The sequence below is a fragment of the Trifolium pratense genome, linkage group LG6 (genome assembly GCF_020283565.1).
Source record: "Trifolium pratense cultivar HEN17-A07 linkage group LG6, ARS_RC_1.1, whole genome shotgun sequence".
NCBI classification, from domain to species: domain Eukaryota; kingdom Viridiplantae; phylum Streptophyta; class Magnoliopsida; order Fabales; family Fabaceae; genus Trifolium; species Trifolium pratense.
This window is the reverse complement of record NC_060064.1, coordinates 20,559,595-20,579,861: the sequence shown is the minus strand read 5'-3', so window position 1 is coordinate 20,579,861 and position 20,267 is coordinate 20,559,595. Positions and strand designations below refer to the sequence as shown.

Genomic DNA, 20,267 nt, shown 5'->3' with positions numbered 1-20,267 from the left:
AAAAAATCTACTTTAATACAGAAGCACCACCTTTAAATCTTAAGAATCACAAATATTGGTAATATTAGTAACACTAGTATAAGATCTAATACAGCCACTGTGAACTGTGAATTTTCAAAAAGTAACATTTCTACACTTATAGCCAAAATTGTTTGCCACAATCATGAGACTTTTCAGAAACTCAACACTGCAAATGATCAGGCTATATACACATCTAATCTTTAGCACAACTAGATAAGAATACCCTCACATGTCAATGAAATTTGTACTGTATAATAAAAGTGATTTTTATGCTGCAGCTAGATATCAAGAAAATAGAGTGGACGGGGAGAGGGAAAGAAACGAAACTGATCTGCAGATATGCCATTCTAAACTAAAAATTAAAAAGACCTTAAAAGGATAGTGCTAAAAATGAAATAACCACAGCAACAAAAGTAAAACTAACAATGTTGGCCATTACAAACTTTTTCGCAACATAACTTAAATAGAAATAACAACATTAACGATTCTCATTCCTCCGCCTTAACTTTGGTTAACAAGTGACGCAAACCATTGGTGAGAGCAGATGTTGAGGTTAAAGCTGCCTTCAATATGCTGAGACTCTGCACCAACACAACAATGTGAGATGAGCAATCGCTACATAACCAGTCTGCAAGTAAATTAGTCTGATAAAAACTCAAACGCAAAAGCAGAAAATTGTACCTCTTTCATGCCAATGACGACAACTTGTTCCTTCAAATCATTAAGAGGAGTTTCAAAACGGTTAAGTAAATATAGAGATGAAATTGGAGACAACAATGGTTCTACAACTAAAACATCTGTAACGACATACATTTCTGGTCTATTGACTTGACCATAAGGACTTCCCATAGAAGATATGGTATTAACCAGTTGCATTTTTCTAAAATTTCTCTCATTACTCCGATCTTCATCTCTTTTGAAAAGCATTGCATCAAATTTTGCTGATAATAACAATAATATTGCAGAACACTTAAAGTGAGAAGCCTATTCCTTGCTTCTTTGCACCTAAAATAACTGTCTTCATTTAAATTAGATATGCTCTTATACAATCCATCAATACTTCCCAAAGAACTATTCCCTTCTAACTTGCGTAACACTCCACCCAACGGAAATGTTAGAAAACGTATAATTAAGTCCGCAAAATCTTGCCCCCCTTGAGCAAACAATATAGTGTTATTCGACTTTCTTACAATTAGCTTCACGGTGATATAGATACCACCGCCAATAACGTTTTTAATATCACAAGGTAAAATACGTGAACTCGCGATGGAAGGTTTCATTCCTAAAAACAAATCGGTAAGAGGTGTCTTGGAAAGAAATGAATAGTTTAGCAGATCCAATACCTATACATAATTTTAGTAATAAAAAAAATGACTTGAAGAATACTAAAAGTTAAAAACAAAATTAGATTAAGAACTAAGAATAAACAATGATTTAAGTATTTCCCATTCTACAATAGAGTCACTACTCTATTCACAAAGTTAACAATCCTCAATAATAATCTTTATCCTATTTATACTAATATCCCTCTAACTAACTGACTAACATATTCTCTAACCACTCTTACCTAATTTAATCCTCCTTTATTCTATATTCTAACATAATCTATATGTAATTTAGTTTTAGGTCACATGAAAATGGAATTGATTTCAATAATCTCAGACCACAGCAAGACCCTTGAAATTTAAACAAGTGTAATCCATGTTGAATATTCATTCTCAGACTATGCTTGATATTCTTAAGCTGCAGTGCAAGTTAATTGGTGCATAACCTAAGATATTCACTTCAAACAATCATGATTTATGCCATATTAAACTTGTGAAAACGCTACCAGTGATCGGAACAAGTACAGGTCCCATCACGAAAATGATGGAACCGGCTAGCATCTCTAACAATTATCAACCTGTTTGTGACCTTTGATATTAGTTTTACAGCAGTGTGACAATCATCACATATCCGAAGGTTTTTAATTACGCGGATGGGTGCTGGAGAAGGTATTTTCATGAGGCCATATGCTATGGCGAGCTTCTCACTGTGATTATTAAGATAACTTTCCTTCTGTTCATCTTCCACATCATGCAGTACAGCTTCAATATTCGGTATATATCCCAATTGCTTAATCTTTTCCAGTAATATTTGAACCTTGCTGTAAATTTGAATACACTCTGGATGATTGCTTCCATCTGAAGAAAAGACATGGACAACATTTCTTATCTCCAACCAACTTACTCCAGGTTCCTTCTTAACATTTCTTTCCCTCATCATTTTCCTAATTGTTGTGACACCGTCCCAGCTGCGTGCCTTTGCATACATATTTGATAGCAATGTATATGTCCCCACATCACGAGGGTCCATCTGTAAGATAGTTTCTGCAATTTGCTTCCCCAAGCTATAATTTCGATGAACATTACATGCATTAAGCAATACTCGCCAGGCAACAACATCCCACTTCACTTGTGTTGTCTTCATGAAATTCTCAGCCTCTTCAAGTAGACCGGCTCGGCACATCACCGCGACCACACAGGTGTAGTGCTCCAATCCTGGCTCGATCTTAAAATGTTTCATTAGTTGATTCAAATAGTAAAATCCTTCATTTACAAGAGCCAAATGAGCACAGGCGGATAGAACACCAACAAAGGTTACATGGTTTGGACATTCTCCATTAGACATCATGTCTTCAAACACTAGCAAAGCTTGTTTACCAAGTCCATGTTGGGAATACCCACATATCATAGCATTCCAAGTGATAATATCTCGATGCATCATATCAAAGAAGACATTATATGAAGAATCAATGCTACCACTCTTGGAATACATATTTATCAAAGCGTTTCCGACAATGGCGCGATTCTTAAAACCTAACTTCTCAACCCTACCATGGAATATATCGCCATGTTTGAGTGCTGCTATACCTGCACAAGCATTAAGCAAAACTGCAAAAGTGAACTCATTGGGCATAGTACCTTCTTGATCCATACATGTAAGAAGATTCAACGTCTCCTCAAAATCACCATTCTGCAAGTAAGCGGTCATGAGGGAAGTCCACACCACCACATTTCGATTTTGTAAAGCGTCAAAAACTTTCCTCGCATTCAAGATATTGCCACATTTTCCATACATGTCTACCAACATGCTACCGACAAATACATCGAACATCAAACCTCCTTTCAACAACTGCGCATGAACTTGCAAACCCAATCGAAAATCTCTAATCTGACCACAAAGTCCCATGACACTAACATACGTAACATTGTCCCAAACCACGCACTCATCCACCATCCTCCCCAAAACATCCATGGCCTCGGCCCAGCGCCGAGACTCCACAAGGGCTTTTAACACAGCGTTATAACAAAATGCATCATTATTACTACCATGTTCACTATCCAAAACCTGCAATGCTAAATCAACATGAAAACACTTCGAGTACATATGAACAAGAGCACTTTTCACATAATGATGAAAAACCAACCCAAATTTAAACAAATACCCATGACACTGCATCCCTTCAAAAACTCTCCCACTATGTCCACAAGCAGAAAGAATAGTGGTAAACACATGCTCATTCGGTAAAACATCATTTTGAAACGATGAAACCATTTTCTTGAAGAGCGAAATAACTTCCAAATGTTCACCACTATGTAAATAACCACCCATTAAAGCATTATAAGAAACAACGTTTCTAAGAGGCATTTCGTCAAACAGGTAACGTGCGAGACGGAGTTTAGAACATTTAACATAGAGATTGATTAGGGAGTTCAGCTGAACAATGTGAGAGTGGCGGTTAGAAGATTGGTTGCGAATGAGCAACTGGGTATGGATGGTTTTGCCAAAGTTTAGATATTTAGCATCGGCAGAGAATTTTAAGAGGTGTAAAAGGTCTTCAAGTGATGCATACCTTGAATAAGAAGCGACTGGCATAGCTATTATGCTACTTTGTGTGCTATCTTTCAGTTATTGGCAATGGGTGAGAGGATAATGGTGAACGGGAGTGGAGTAATGATTTGCCGGCGAAGGGTTGATGGTGGCTCCCAACCAAGAAACGGATCCTCTGACTTCAATTTGCAGATTGGGAAGGCTGGAAGGTGAACCACAAGCTTGAATTTGCACTTTCAATGACGCAACGATGAGAAAGCTCGACGGCGATGACGAAATGACCGACGAGACACACGGTCGGACTACGACGGCGACGATCAACGGGCAAAACTGGATTTTTTTCAGTTACTTGTTTTTTTTTTCAATTTTCAATTACTTTTTCAATTTTTTTTTTTCAATTACTTCTGGTGTTTTGGATTAATCTTTCCCTTCGGTCATATTATAAACAAAAAAATGATTTTTTTATTCATTGAAAAGACTATATATATGTATTAGTTTTTCAATGTACCTAAAAAATGTTAGTTTGCTTATAACAGTGATCGGAGGGAGTATGCTGCAGTTACCACCAAAATGCTAGAGGATCTGTTTCCCTTCCGACCAATGGTTGAGAGATGGGTCGTTATAGTAGATTCATGGGACAACACAAGTCTCTTTTTCCAATTCGATCAAAGTGTTAGTGTTTTATTATTGAATCAAATTAAAGACGCATAACACCCACGGCGCGTTTCGAAGGTGCGCCCCGTACGGCAGCACACGATAGTCCGACTAGTTTGAGATAGAAAAACTGATGAAAATTGCTCTTTAATTAGGCCCCATGGGTTGTTCAAGGCCCCCCCAAAACCCCAAAATACCCTCAATTTGGATTAGGATGTTTTGTATCCGAAAGCATATAAGCTATTTGGAATCTAGAATCCGAAAACAGAGAGATTCGAAATGCAGGTTCAGAAGTACTGTTTAGGAACAAAAAACGCATAAACATAAACACATGAATTAGGAAACACATAAAAGGTGTTTTTTTTGTTTTTTTGTTCAAGAACTTTATAGTTACCGGATAAAAACGTTCCGCTTCCTCTAAAATTGCATCGTTTGTTACGGATTTCATCAATTAGGGAAGCTCCCTTGATGCATCAAAACTCACGATTTTCTGATTTTTTTTTTTCTATTCTCTCTCCACCAGTCTCCTTCATCTCAAATTTCTTTTCTTCCATTTTATTTTTCGAGTGACAGTTTTGTCCCATATACGATTGGTATACTTACCAATATACAACGTGATTGCTAGTTTGTCTTGCACAACTTTGAACAGTACTGCGAAACATCTTAAAGAGAACAATCTAATCCGTAATTTAATCCGTTATTTACTTCATTAGCATATTTTGAAAATCAAATTTTTTAAATCAAAACATCGGCAAGATAGAATTTGATGAGATTATATATAAGCACCAAAATTCTTCAACTTCTTTCAAACATATATTTAGGCATAATATATAGAGCTGTAAAAAGGGCCTTAAGGGGTCGGCCCTTTAAGGGGCGGACCCACTTATTTCTGATTATTAATTTTATTTAAATTTTAAACAATTTTTCTAGTGTCGTGAACTTATTCTCTTTTTCTTCAATCAGCGCTGTCCACGATCGGCACCCTAAAAAAACTGTGTTTAAAATTTAAATAAAATTAATAATCAGGAATAAGTGAGTCCGCCCCTTAAAGGGCCGGCCCCTTAAGACCCTTTTTACAGCTCTAATAATATAGATAAGACATAATAATAGTCCAAAATTAGTGAAGGATTAAGGCAAATAGAAATAGTGGTCCTAGCCACATTGACCCTTCTATATATGCTACAAAAACAGGAATCATGACAAAATTTTGTTGTCTCTTTCAAAAACTTTCAGCTACTTAAAGACATGAATGCAAATAATCACCAAAACCATACATGAGCATATTGGCACATACTACATAAAAGTGTTTTTTGATAGACAAAGACTCTTCACTAGTTTGCAACAACAACTACATGCAAAATCTACATTCAACTTTCACTACATTAATATCATCACCGACTAACTCATAGAATATATACTTCTTCCGGTCACTATTATAAACAAAAAAAAACAACTTTTTAGATTCATTGAAAAATTTATATATCTGACTTATATAATAAACCAGATACATCAGTTATCAATAACCTTAAAAAGTGAACTTTTACTTATAATAGTGACCAGATGGAGTATCATTTTAACCATTACAAAAGTTCACATCTAATTTATATAACTAGGAGAAGAAGAAAAAAAACTTAAGATAGAAACACTAATTAATTAAGGTGGCTAATTAATTAATATTTCATAGTGATATTAAACATGGTTTTGGTATCTTGATCACCTTGAAAACAGAACTGATCTGGTGGTAACTGTGGCAAATTCTGCATAGACTCAACTGAACCAAAAGTGCTATGCTGAATAATGTTATCATTTGGTGAATAATAATTATCTTGAGGAAGCAACATATGTGATGATGACTCATCAATATCATCAACAAAGTTAATCATTGTTTGATGAAGCAAAATCTGTGTCTTAAGAAACTTAACATAATGAATAGCTTCTTCCAACATAGAAACAGTATCCAATTTATTCCCACCAGGAACCATACTCTGAAGAATCTTAAACCTGTCACTGATTCTATGCCTTCTTTCTCTAGCTGCAATACTTTGTGGATCAGTTGAAAGTTTCACCGATGATCTTTTGGTTTTGATTTTTTTCACACCCTTTTCCTTTTTCTCCTTTGTTTTTGAAGATGACCCTGAAGAATAAGAGAAAGTGTTGTTGTAGCACTCCATGTGGTAGCTAAGAAAATAATTATGCAAAGTTTTTATAATATAGTTTGAATATTTTTAGTAGGGGAATGTAGTTGTTTTTGAGGGGTAACATGTTTGTGTGTGTATTTATAGTGTTGGCTAGTGTTACCGTGGACTATTTTCATAAGTGGTTTACCGTGGACTAGTACTTAAAATTATCAGAAATTCTAACTACTGCCGACAATATTTTTTAAGATAAAAAAACACAACTCTCATAGTTTTTACCGCTAAAATAATGACATATATAATTGAAGTTAGTTCAATACGAGCTACATTTTTATTTTCATTGTTTTAGCCAAATTAGTATCGATTAAGTCATTATTTTAGTCGTAAAAATAAGGACGGTCATTATTAAAAATTTAAATAATTTTAAGAATTAATCTACAATGTACCACTTGTAAAATTGATTCATATTACAATTTTCCGTATTGGATAGAGAGAGATTAATGAGATTAATGATTAATGTGAATGACATTGGTGTAAGTAATGATTTTGAATGAAAAGAGAGAAGAAATATTGTCGTAATGTGAAATCAGTCAATCTTTGGCGTAGGATACGGATGTTTTAGGCAGGGACCCGTGTTGGGTTAGAGGTTCATTTTCTTTCTTTTTCTTTTCTCTTTGTGCTCTTTTGATTGTGTTGATTCTATTTTATCCTGTTTAATTTGTGTTCCAATTAGTAGACAATGTTAATATTTTAACCGTGAGTTGAGTTGCACATTCGAAAATTTATGTCGAACATTTGATAAGTGAGATGATTTATAAACTTAAAGTTCTTAAGGTTTTGGGTTAAGATCTGATATCCAATTCACTTGTGTAGTTGATCAAAGGTCGATGTGATGATCGCGTTAAATTAGAATTTATGGATGTAAAAGACACCTTATTGAATCGAAGAGTGTGAATGTTGTTTATAAACTATTCTTAATCTCAAAACAATGTGAGAGTTTTTTGGTGTATCGACGCAATTAATAACTTGTTTATCTAAGTGAAGTGGTAAATGAATTTTAATTAATGAAGAATATTTAAGAGAATCAAAGTTCAAATCTTAACTGCAATATTTTTTTTCTTCATACTTTACTTATATCTCAATTGATTTATCAACTTTCACTTAGATTTATTAACTCTATTTATAGGTGAATTATTAACTTTTAATTAGATTATTCACTTTTCACTTTATTTTACAAGCATTAAACTATTAAGCTTTGTTTTGAAGTTCACTTATTAAACTCAACAAAAAATTAATTGAATTTACTATTTAATACAATGTTTACACAGGGATTCTCCTGAATTTTGTTGTTTATTTAAATTATTATAGCCTTTCTAGTGCAAAAAATAACAATATATACTTGCAAAAATATAAAATAACAATATAAATTTTTATTTTTTTTATTTACAATGAGCTGAGAATCGAACTCAGAACCTATAACATACTACTCAAATCCAAACCTAGTGGTTTAAATAACAATATAGATTTAAATTATGGGTTATGTTAACGTGTGCCCTAAGGGCACATGATAAGATATCTAATATAGAAATACTGCATTTAATAATGTAAGAAATTTAATGCATAAAAGTAAAAATGTACAAGTTCTCACAAATAATTTTTATATTTGCTTCCTTAACATGTGCTTTTAAAAGACACAACTTAACACTTTCCTTAAATTATTCATAAGTTGAGCAGATTACATTTATTGTTGTGACACTATGCCCCACCACAAGAGGGGGGCAAAAACATGATTTGGATTTTATGAGAGCAATTAATTCTAACTAAGTTTATGGAATACTAGCAATTTAAACTAAATAAGTGAGTTTAAATGGTCGATGAGCGTTTCTTAAGACAAGTTATTCGGAAGAATTTAAGTTTAATTTTTTGTAGGAATAATTTTTTGTTAGATTTTATTTATTTCGCGGTCGAACTCGCGAGGTAAATAAAGTTTGGTCAAAAATTGTTCCCACAAAAAATTAAATTCGGGTTCTAATTTGTTTTAGGGAGATATCTTTAACCATTTAAGTTCAATGTCTTAGTTTAGTTTGAATTGCATGCGGTCAAAACTGCATGCAGTCATGCAATTAGGAAAGATCTGACTGTTTGATCTTAATCAAACGGCTCAAATATAAAGCGGTTATACAATTTGATTAAATTTTCTTTATATTTAGACTGTTTTATCTTAATCGAATGGTCAAATCTTCCCTTATTGCATGACTGCATGGGTCCTATTTATTCTTGGAGATAAACATATTTATAGACCAAACTTACGTTCACGTTAATGTAAATCGATCCAAACACACCCTAGTTGGCAAGTAACATAGTGAAAGAGATTAGGCCCTCCATTTGTCTTTTGCTTACAATTTACAAATGGTCAGAAGAGATCAAAGAGAGAAAGTAAATAATTGTCTGGGGGGACCTTCCCCTGAAATCGAAGCAAATATTTTACAATTGCATGTGTGAGGTGTGAGTGACTTATCCCAACAAACAAATAGACTAATATTTGTTTGCCTTTATATGGTACGGTTTTTGCTTTTCATCCTAAGATTACTAACTGTTTGTTTGTTAAAAGAGAATAAAAGAGAATAACTATTTTTCTTTCTCAATTCATTTGGTTTTTGCTTTCAAAATGAGAAAACAAAAGATCAACTTAAGGTCTAATCAAACATTAAGCTCTTCTTTTTAAGAAAAATCTTAAACCAAAGATTGATCACCACTAGACCATTAAAATTTTGTATTCATAGAAAGATGTTATACACATACTATTTTACTTGTGAAAATTAAAAAATTTAGTTAACCTAATCATAAATTTAATTATAAAAAATGTGATTTAGATTCTCTATTTATTTTTGTGCCAAAGATACAGTGACTTTAGATAAAGTTGTGATAGAATTGGAGAAAGAATAACGAGAAGAAACAAAATATAAAGAGACAAAAAGAAATGTATAAAAATCAAAATTTGAGAATCATTAATTATTTACAAGATTATCGCTTACTTATTTAGTCTTATTTAGTCGTACATGTAAATTAGTATTGAGTTGTTTCATTGTTGAAGAAAGATCAAATGGTCATATGGCTAAATGATGATCAAAATTTTAACATGTTGATCGTTAAAATATGTGCATCGACATTTCCAATTATAATTTTTTTGACCAAAAAATTAATTTATGTTGTTGCATGCAAATGATATCCAATTTATACCGACAAATTAATTTAAAACCAATTTTACCAAAATCTAAATTAAATTAAACAAATTAATTTCTTCTATAAATCCTCACATCCCCAAAAACACAAAGTAGTTTTTTTTCTTTTTCTTTTCAGTATCTTTGTTGGAGCTATTGAAGATATGTTGTCCAAAAAGCTATTTTTTTATAATCGTTTAATTTAAGAGACCCCATGTATATTAGATTTGTACAAAGTGCTAAAATTGTTCTTTTTCAAATTGATTATACCCCTATGTATTGTTAAGATCACACGACCAAATTTAACAATAGTTCCATCCTTAGTATGTGACATTACAATACTGCAAGATCATTATTTCTTCTGCTACGTTAAGAAAAATGATGATTTATAAATTTCATGGAAAAAAAAGAAGCAAGTAATTAAAAGCTCTGAAACAAGTGGTACTGAGGAAAAAAGTAACTTTGAGGAAATGAGAAAATTTTGTGAGAATCAGAGAAAGAGAGACAAAGGAAAAACACAATCACATGTGGCTCTCTGGCTTTTCTTGATGTGAGAGAGTTGTTGGATTGAAAGAAATTATTCTAATTATTCTTACTTGTTCATATCATATTCTTCAGCTCTTACTTGTCCACTCAAATTTTCTAGCTTATACTATTGTATAGCTCATCAAATAAACATCAATCTCAGTCTTTTCTTTTTCTTATATGATGTAATTGGTGGAGATGATTATATTGACATAAATTCGGTGGAATTAATTAATAATTGAATACTACAACATGAATTATTTAACAGGCGTATGTTAGCAAGAACAAAAAAAATTATAATACGGATTCAGGGCAATCATTGTTGAACACAGTCGGCTATAGTCAGTGTCTTTGTACCGTTCGATATTGATTAGACAGTTTAAATCTTATATATCAATTTAAAGTATTTGTATAATATAAAGTTTAGACGTTAAAATTTTACTCATTCAATCTTAATCAGATGATCTTAAACTTACTGGCCGTGTAGAATCACTAGGTGACGACTACACCAAATTCAAATTCACATGTTCAATATTCAAGGTTTCAATCAAAGTACACAACTAAAAAATACATATCCGAATTAAGTGCAATCAGAGAGAGATGACTGCACTACAATCAATCATAACTGAACCGTTTGATTAAGATCAAACGTCCAAATATTTTATATTTAAAAATAATTAGAATCGTATCGTATCTTAAAATCTGGACCATCCGATGGTCAGGACAATCTAAATGTCCTACATGCATTGGACTGCCTAAATATCCTAAACTACATGTACACAATCCTATTCCAAAAACTACTACAAATATGCTTTGTACAAAGTTGCCGGAATATCATTTTCACACCACCGCAGCTAGTTCACTCACCTCACCTTCATTCAGTTCAATCACTTTGGCAAAATTAATGTTTGAGTGTTAATCCGTGAAAGAATGATTACACTCAATGAAATACATTAGCTAGTGATTAGACATATGATAAAATCAGAAGGTAATTGAACTATTGAAGTGAAGTACATAGTAGGTGAATATTTTCAATTTAACCTTTGGATTTGGGACCCACATTAGAAGGATGAAAAGAAAGAAGAAAAAAAAAAGGTTTTGTTGTCACTTACTCTTACGTTGGTGAAACATGGTTCTAACAAGTTCTGAGGAGGGGAAAAATTCTTGTTGGGCAGAAATGGATCAATTTCAACTATTTGAACAGTTTTTGGGGCAGTATTTTGAGTAACAGAAACGTTACCAAAAGGTACATGCTATACATTGAGCGTTATGCACTCTTAATAGACAAGATCTGTCTCTTGTGTTAGAGAAAACAAGCACACAAGCTTTATGACATAGCTTGAGTGGAAAATACAAGGAGAAAATAAAGACCCGATTAATGAACATGATTTTGGGGGCATTTTTAATGAGCTAGAGAAATTAATTTTACATGAGTTAAATTTTTAATTTGTTGTATATATAATACTCTCTTAAAAGGGTCAAGTCTACGGTGAAAGACTTGTCTTGATGCGTAATTTGTGAATAACACTATAACGAATACGAATTTTATAAAATTTATCATTAGATTGTAAGTTTTTATCATATAGATCGATCATCTATGTTAAATTTCACAAAAATTTAAAATTGTTTGATATATTATGAAGACCGATCAAGATTAACGGTATTCAATAAAAATACATAAACGTTAATTTTGTCGAGTCTCAATAACTTATCAAATAATTTTAGATTTTTGTAAAATTTAACATGAATGATCTATATGATATAAACTTTTAATTCAACAATGGATTTTATAAAATTCATATTCGTCATTAGTGTTATTCACAAGTGGTACCGGTGCACGGTGAAAGACTTATTTGTCTTTCACATTAGACAAAGCCTCTTAAAAGAGCCATTTCTAATATTTTTAGAGAGATGAACTTCACATTCTTGAATCATTTTTCTCCTTTCACCACAAAAATGAGTGGTTTTTGAATATTTTATTTACCCGGAATCACCCACATATATTATGTTTCTCCTGATTTTTTTCTTATTTCTTTGTCTAAGTGTGGCGCTATTTGATTTTCTGTCTTGTTGCAATATCCGTATGGATCAGATTGACATATCAACTTCGATCAACTACTGATTCGACTAATGACTACGTGTAAACGATGCAAATCCAAGGACATGAATATTTCGATCACTTTAATTTTTTCATATTACTTGTATGCTTGAGTGTGCCGTTTATGCTATTAATTTGTATGTTGTGAGTTTTTTTCCAATTCCTTCTTTCCATATTTAGCGATGTTTGTGTTTGTAGTTGATAATACTCTACCAAATTAAATAAATGAATATATTTTAAATAAAAGAAATAAATACATTCTTATATGATTTAGTGGACATCAATGCTATATAAGTAGTTGCAAACTATTAAACTTCGATTAATAATTAGGGTTAAATATGTTTTTTAGTCCCTCTAAATATATCAAATTTTATATTTAATTCATTTGAAAATTCCCTTCGAACTCCAGCCCCTTTTAAAAAAAAGCACGGACTAAAACTAAAAATAGAAAATTTAGAGAGAATCAAGCTATGAAGCACGGACACCTCTATGATTAGGCGTGTCGCGGTGTCCGACACGTGTAGGTGTCCCAAAAAAATATATTTTTTTTTTGTTTATACTCTCCTTAGGTATATATCAAACATATCTACAAGAGTTAAAGATGTGTCGAAGAAACAACAATATTGATCAACGAGGTATTGAAGACATTACATTTTGATTAAAATATTTTTAGTTTTTTTTATCGTAAATGGATAAATAAAGCTAAAATACTATCATATCTTGTTTTAAATTTTTTTTTTTAAAAAAATAACTTGTTCAAATTAGATTTATATGTATATATATTTTGATTCTCAATTTATATGTTTTATAAATATGTAGCGGTGTCAGTGTCCTATATTTTTTACATTAGTGGTGTCGCGGTGTCCGTGTCGTATCGCAGTGTCCGTATCAGAGTCTGTGCTTCATAGGAATCAAGTTTGAAGGAAAATTTTAAGGGACTAAAAATGAAAATTTTGGTATATTTAGAGAGACCAAAAACATATTTAACGATTATGAGTAAGTGGAAGTGGTTTATAGATTAGGTTTGTGACAACTTACTTTGATTTAGTTTTTTGAAGAGGAAAATATTGAAACAATAAAAAATAATTGATTTGTTTTGGTTTGATTTTTGCAATTCTTTCTTACAAAATATCCGAATTAAACCAAATCGATGAAGAATATGTTGGTTTGGTTCGATTCAACGTTTTGAAATTTATTTTAAAATGTCTCAAAAATTAACTCTTTATCAAATGTTATTGATAAACTAAAATTAAAAAGATCATATATGATCAGTGGCGGAACTAGGGGAGGGCTGAGGCCGGCCGCGGCCCTCCCCCAAAAAATAGGAAATTACTAATATACCCTTGATATTTTCATAAAATTACATATTTATAATACTATATATATTTCTGAAGGTAGTTAGAGATGGAAGTTCAGCATTAGCCTAGCTGGTAGAGGTTTTAATGCCTAATGCATTGGAGCTGAAGGTCATGGGTTTGAACCATGCCTTCTTTGGTTTTGCTTTTTTTTCTTTTTTTCTTTCAAAAATCAAATTTAACACACATCCTTGAGGATAAATGTCGTCTTAAACATGTAAAGACATAATTTTGAGATTAATGTTTTTCTTATGATATATCAATTCACAATTTTTATTTTTACCAAAAAAATAAAACACAACTATTTTTAATTTATTTAATTCGTGTGAATTTTTTTTATTGTCTAATTAAGCAAGCATTAGTTCAAAGTCAATTATTGATGATTTCAAGTCATTTGACATACACAGTGTATTATTTTCTGGTATGTAATTTAATTTTTTAATTATCAAATTATTGCTTATTATGACTTAAATTTTTATACACAATATAATTTTTTTTATTTAATTTATATATTATAAATTTTTTTAACGGCCCACCCAAAAAAATATTTCTGGTTCCGCCACTGTATATGATGACTAAAAATTACATGAATACAACAAATGGAAGAGTTTGAGTTAACAAACTAACGATCACCATTGGAAAAACAATAAAAATATTAATAAATTATAATATTTTGGTTCAAGTTTTGGAATCAAGGGTTTTATGCATGGTTTTATACATGTTTACGGTAATGCCCTAGTCAACAACATGGAAGCCTCAAACTCTACCTATTTGCTTCTTTGTGAAGGAAGAATTTTAAACTATTGAATTCTTTTGAGTTCTTGTCCTTCAAACAAATAACAAAGTTGTACGGATTAAAAATATATGATTTAATTGCATATTTGATCCCTTATGTTTATTTTAGGTTTTAATTTGGTCACTTATGTTTAAAAAATTTTAAGTTGGTCCCTTATGTTATTGATGTCAACATAAGTTGGTTCTTTTCGTTAAATTTTGAGTTAATTTTTTCTAACTTTTTTTGTTAAATTTTGAAGACTTAAAATACAAATATTTTTATGGGGATCATGAAAAGCAAAACTTCAAAATTTATATGGTGAAGAAAATTTATTTAACCTTTTTATAATATAAAGTATATTTCTTTGCAAATTTCTTTCGGTCAGGATTCCTATTGGTGAGCCCAATTATCCATTAGAAATTTTCCATGAAATTTACTCTTTAGCCCCCACATTGTTCATAGGTCCCCTAAGGTTTTGAAATTACGTTTTGGAAGATAAGTTACAAATGTCTTGAGCCCAATTAATTTGTTATTTCGGAAGATAGCTTCCGAATTTGATGTGGTTTGGAACGTATCTTCCAAAATGTTACTTTTTAAGCCATCTAGTAAAAACTTCTCCCATACTCTACCGCTAAAGCCATGACAAAGATGCAACTATTTTCCATTTTTAAGGTATGAAATCAACATAACTTCACTTGTAGAGTGTTTATACACATATTTGTTATCAAAGAACGAAGTAATACGTGTTTTTAGCAAAACAAATTCTTCATTTTTCGTGACAATCCGACTCATCATCTTCCTCGGCTTGCAATGCTTTGTTCAGGTCAGTGGCGGAACTAGAAAAAATATCGTGGGTGGGCCGAAAAATAGTCAATCTATTTTTAAATTGAATTTTTTGCTCTTCTATTTTCACATGTTACTATTTTGGTACCAACAAACTATATTTTTACTCTAAAAATTGTGATTTTTGGCTATAAAGGTGATTTATTGTCTCTAACATTGAATCTAAAGATGAAATATCAAATTTGAGACCAAAATTCACAATTTTTTCCCATTAAAATTCGCTAATTTTACAGCAAAAAAGTAATAAAAAAATATTGAGATAGGACTAAAATTGCAACAAATGTGAAAATATGGGACTTGAAAAATTTAATATTAATTAAACATATTTTTTATGTCATTTCATATTTATATACGCTAGTTCAACTGCTAATTTTATCTATTATTATAAATTCAATTAATTATGAACTAACATTTACATTAATACTTGAACTAATATGTGTACCGAATTACTTATAATCATCAATAATATACTCTAAATTAATATTTATATTAATATTTGTACATATATATACCGGGTGACTTAAAATCATTAATAATACATTTAAATTAATACCCTACATATAAAAAAAAATTATTTTTTGGGGGTGGGGGTGGGCGGCGGCCCACCTCAGTCCACCCTAGGTCCGCTGCTGGTTCAGGTTGTCATGGAATATTCCGTGAAGCTTTAGAAATTCTATATGAGATCCTTTCATTTTCTCAAGTCTAGGAACTCATGACACATGTCAAGAATTTCAGTTTTTTCTAACGATGATCCAATGTGGTTTAACATCTTACCATTTATTGGAATATGCAGCAGAGATGATACATTATCCAGAGTGATAGTCATCTCACCAACTAGCACTACAACATTTTCATCCTACAACAATGCAAGAAAATTGTTGCAAAATACAAAAACAATTGTTGTAGTAGGTTACAAGAACGGTTTTTCAGTGGTGGCAAACTGAGGCATTGTCTTAGCCTTTCACAACGGTTATCCCAACAACAACAATTTTTAATAGCTTGCACACCCTGAACCAGAGTCCTGGTTCCGCCACCGCTTAGTACCCTTCTCGCCCCATACTCGTATAATATTTATTTATTTATTTTATTTATATTATTATATAATAATATATGCATATCAATTTAGAAAATACAAGACTATTAAACTATTACATATTTTTAATCAAAATGTTTATTTATTATATAATGTAAATACAAATTAGACAATGTGAATATGTCAACAGAGATACAAACTTTAACATGAGGTTAATAATAATTTTGTTTATAATTTTCATGAGTCAACATTAAAATCTTTGATTATATTTTTTTAAAATTTTACTAAAATGATGTGATATTTTATAATTTATCGATTTATTTTTAACAAAACCGCGGGTAAAGGGTATGGGTAAGGGTACAACGGTTGTTACCCATGCGAATATGGGGGTGGGTACGAGTATCTTTTCAAACTTTGGGTATGAGGATGGATACTTAGTCCCTACCCATACCCTACCCATTGTCATCCCTAATTTAACTATTTTATAAAAGCTCTATAAATTGTAAGTTCTTCTACGAAATAAAAAGAGTTTTTGGTCGAGTAAAATGTGAGATTTATTCTCTTTGGTTCTTAGAATGACTTTTTTAATTTATCAGTTCGCCGTGGCGTTAATCTTTGACTTATCAATTGGAGCCTCTATAGCCGGTTCTGGCGTCCTCACGACTTATCAATCGATTTTCTACCTCAATTGTGGCTTCTTTTCATGACATCCATCATCTCAACTCTTGTTTCGTTTCGACCACTTCGTGACTCTCATCACCAGTCTTGGAGGGAGAAGAGCATCGCACCCTCGTGTTTCAGAGAGGGATTGGAGAGCGATTAGGATTATAGAGGGGGAGTCGGACCGTCGGACGAAGACAAGGGAGAGGGAGAACTGCGACAGAGTACGCGCAATAGACAAGGTAAGGGTTTTGGTTGGGAGTAAAAAATTTAATATTTTAAAAGTACTAAAAATATTTTAGTAATGACATTGGCCCAAGGCCGGCCACCCCTGAGCTCCGTAACCGGTTAAACATATTTTGAAAGAAATTGCGAGGCAGGGTCCGGTTAAGGTGCATAAGCCCAAGCTTATGCACCATGCATAATTGCTATGCGCGCCCCCCATACTGCTACGCGCCCCCCCCATTTTCTAGCCCCCATTTTCTAGCGCGCCCCCCATATTGCTACGCGCCCCCCCCCCATTTTCTAGCCCCCCAATTTCTAGCGCACCCCCCAGGTTTTTTTTTTTTTTAGATTTCTAGCGCACCCCTCAGATTTTTTTTATCACGCTTTTAATTTTGATTGATTGAATTTTATTTTATTTTATTGATTAGGGATAAATTTCAGAGTATTATGTATGGTTAATTATTTTAGTAGTTAGTTTTAAACTAAAATCATGTCAAACCATCATCGCTGTAACCGCTGCAAGCTCTTCAATCTTCTTCGCTCTCGCTATCTTCGTTTTCCAATCGGAATCTTACAAATCGATTCTCTTGAATCGAACGAAAACGAGAACGAATTGCAATTTCTGAGATGAATCGGAATCGGAATCGGAGTTTTGCAATTTCTGAGATGAATTGGAATCGGAGTTCGTGAGAGAAGGTGTGAGTTCGTGAGAGAAGGTGAAGAAGATGAACAGTGATCGCGGATGAACAGTGATCACGTTTTCACTGTTTCACGTAAGAGAAGATGAACAGTGAATTTTCGTTACAATTATTCTGGAAACCATTGTGCTGGTTAAATGGTTTCAGAGAGTTAAAAAGTGAAACCATTTGTATTATAAAATGGTTTTATGTGTTTATTGAAGTCAATATTGTGTTTTTATGGTTTTAAAAATCCTGGAAACCATTATGCTGATTAAATGGTTTCAGAGAGTTAAAAAGTGAAACCATTTGTATTATAAAATGGTTTTATGTGTTTATTGAAATCAATATTGTGTTTTTATGGTTTTAAAAATCCTGGAAACCATTATGCTGGTTAAATGGTTTCAGAGAGTTAAAAAGTGAAACCATTTGTATTATAAAATGGTTTTATGTATTTATTGAAATCAATATTGTGTTTTTAATATTGAATTTATTGTATTATTGAAATAATATTCCTTCATTATTATTACTATTACTGAACCAAATTAACATCTCAAGATTCTCTAACCAATAATCACTCAACAATTATAAAAAAAAATAAAAAAATTAATCACTCTACTTTGTCTCCATTCAGCAAAAACACAAATATTTTATCACTAAAAAAAACCTCATCACAAAAAGAAAAACCAAGCTACCCAATTCGAGTCTAATTCATATGTTCTTCATTGCCGTTCAAATTCGATTCTGAGACAAAAAAAAAAAGCCTAGAAATCTAAAAAAAAAAAAAAACCTGGGGGGTGCGCTAGAAATTGGGGGGCTAGAAAATGGGGGGCGCGTAGCAATTGGGGGGCGCGCGTAGCAATTGGGCTTTCAGGCCTAGTAGGCTAAAAATAAAAACAAAACGTGTGCATCAGCAGAAAGGGGGTGGGGATAGCGAGCCTTTGGGGGGGGATGGGGGGCGCGCGCGAGAAATTTCTGGGGGGCGCGCGAGTAATTCTGGGCTTATGCACCATGCATAAACATCCCCTTATGCATATTAACTTTTGCCTGCGAGGCATATTTGAGTTTTTTATTATAACCCAAATTTTACGTGATTAATTTGGATATTTTGTTATCTTTGTTTGATAATTATTTTATTCAAAATAAAAAAACTGAAGATCTAAATAATAAAAAATATTGTATTAATATGATTATATAAATTCATTTTACGTAGATGCTTCTAAATTTGTATTTTATTATGAGGAGTTAGAGTTATGTTTGAAAAGTAATAATTTTGAACGATGACTTATACTCTATGAATATGATGGATCCTGTTTTTATAAATTACTTATAAAGTTATAGCTATAGGAGTAGATGATAGTGATATATATATATATATATATATATATATATATATATATATATATATATATATATATATATATATATATATATATATATATATATATATATATATATATATATATAGCTTAAAGCTCTACATGAATTGTAACATAAAATTCTTATGCATAATATAAAATACTTATAATCATGTTCATGTACATAAATTGCTTTATGCATTTAATATGTATGCACATAAAATCCGTAAAAAATAATGTATGCGCATAAAATATATTTTTTACACTGTCAATTAATTATAACTGTTAGATCATTATTATAAAAAAAAACTATTATATCATTATGAGTTTAATTGTTGTGTCCTGTCGATGTAAAGATTCTTTACACATACATCCAATGATTCGTTGCCACATCATTTAATGAATGTGAACATCATGTGTTTTTAAATATCAGACATGATGTATCAGTATATTATTGGATGCATGTGTAAAATAACTTTACACTGACAGTGCATATAAATTAAATTTAGATCTCATTAAGGGACCAATTTAGTAATTAAGCCTTATTTATTTTATACAAATATACTAGATTATTAAAAAAGTTTAACTTTAACTGTCATTTTTTTTTGGACATATTTAACTCTTTTCTGGGACGGATACAGAAGCTTATCATACCGAGGCCGAAAAATAGAAAAATAATAAAATTAACGAATTTATTTATATAGATTATTTTTATTTACATCATCGATGTGATTTTTTTTGTTACCATAGTATAAGTATGAATTTTCCACCGCCATTTAACGGCGATTAATCTATGTCAGAAAATATTTGAAGT

At 31.7% G+C, this 20,267-nt stretch overlaps 2 protein-coding genes across 2 annotated transcripts; both read right to left on the bottom strand.

Moving 5' to 3' along the window:
- Positions 1-187: 187 nt before the first annotated feature.
- LOC123888090 (pentatricopeptide repeat-containing protein At5g39680-like) lies at positions 188-4,343 on the bottom strand. Its single transcript, XM_045937053.1, has one exon. It carries the CDS (start codon positions 3,937-3,939, stop codon positions 1,849-1,851), a length of 2,091 nt encoding a protein of 696 aa, XP_045793009.1. The 5' UTR covers positions 3,940-4,343; the 3' UTR covers positions 188-1,848.
- A 1,744-nt stretch (positions 4,344-6,087) lies between these two features.
- On the bottom strand, positions 6,088-6,785 carry LOC123891612 (transcription factor bHLH140-like). Its single transcript, XM_045941517.1, has one exon. The coding sequence runs from the start codon at positions 6,717-6,719 to the stop codon at positions 6,219-6,221; it is 501 nt and encodes a 166-aa protein (XP_045797473.1). The 5' UTR covers positions 6,720-6,785; the 3' UTR covers positions 6,088-6,218.
- Between the last annotated feature and the right edge of the window lie 13,482 nt (positions 6,786-20,267).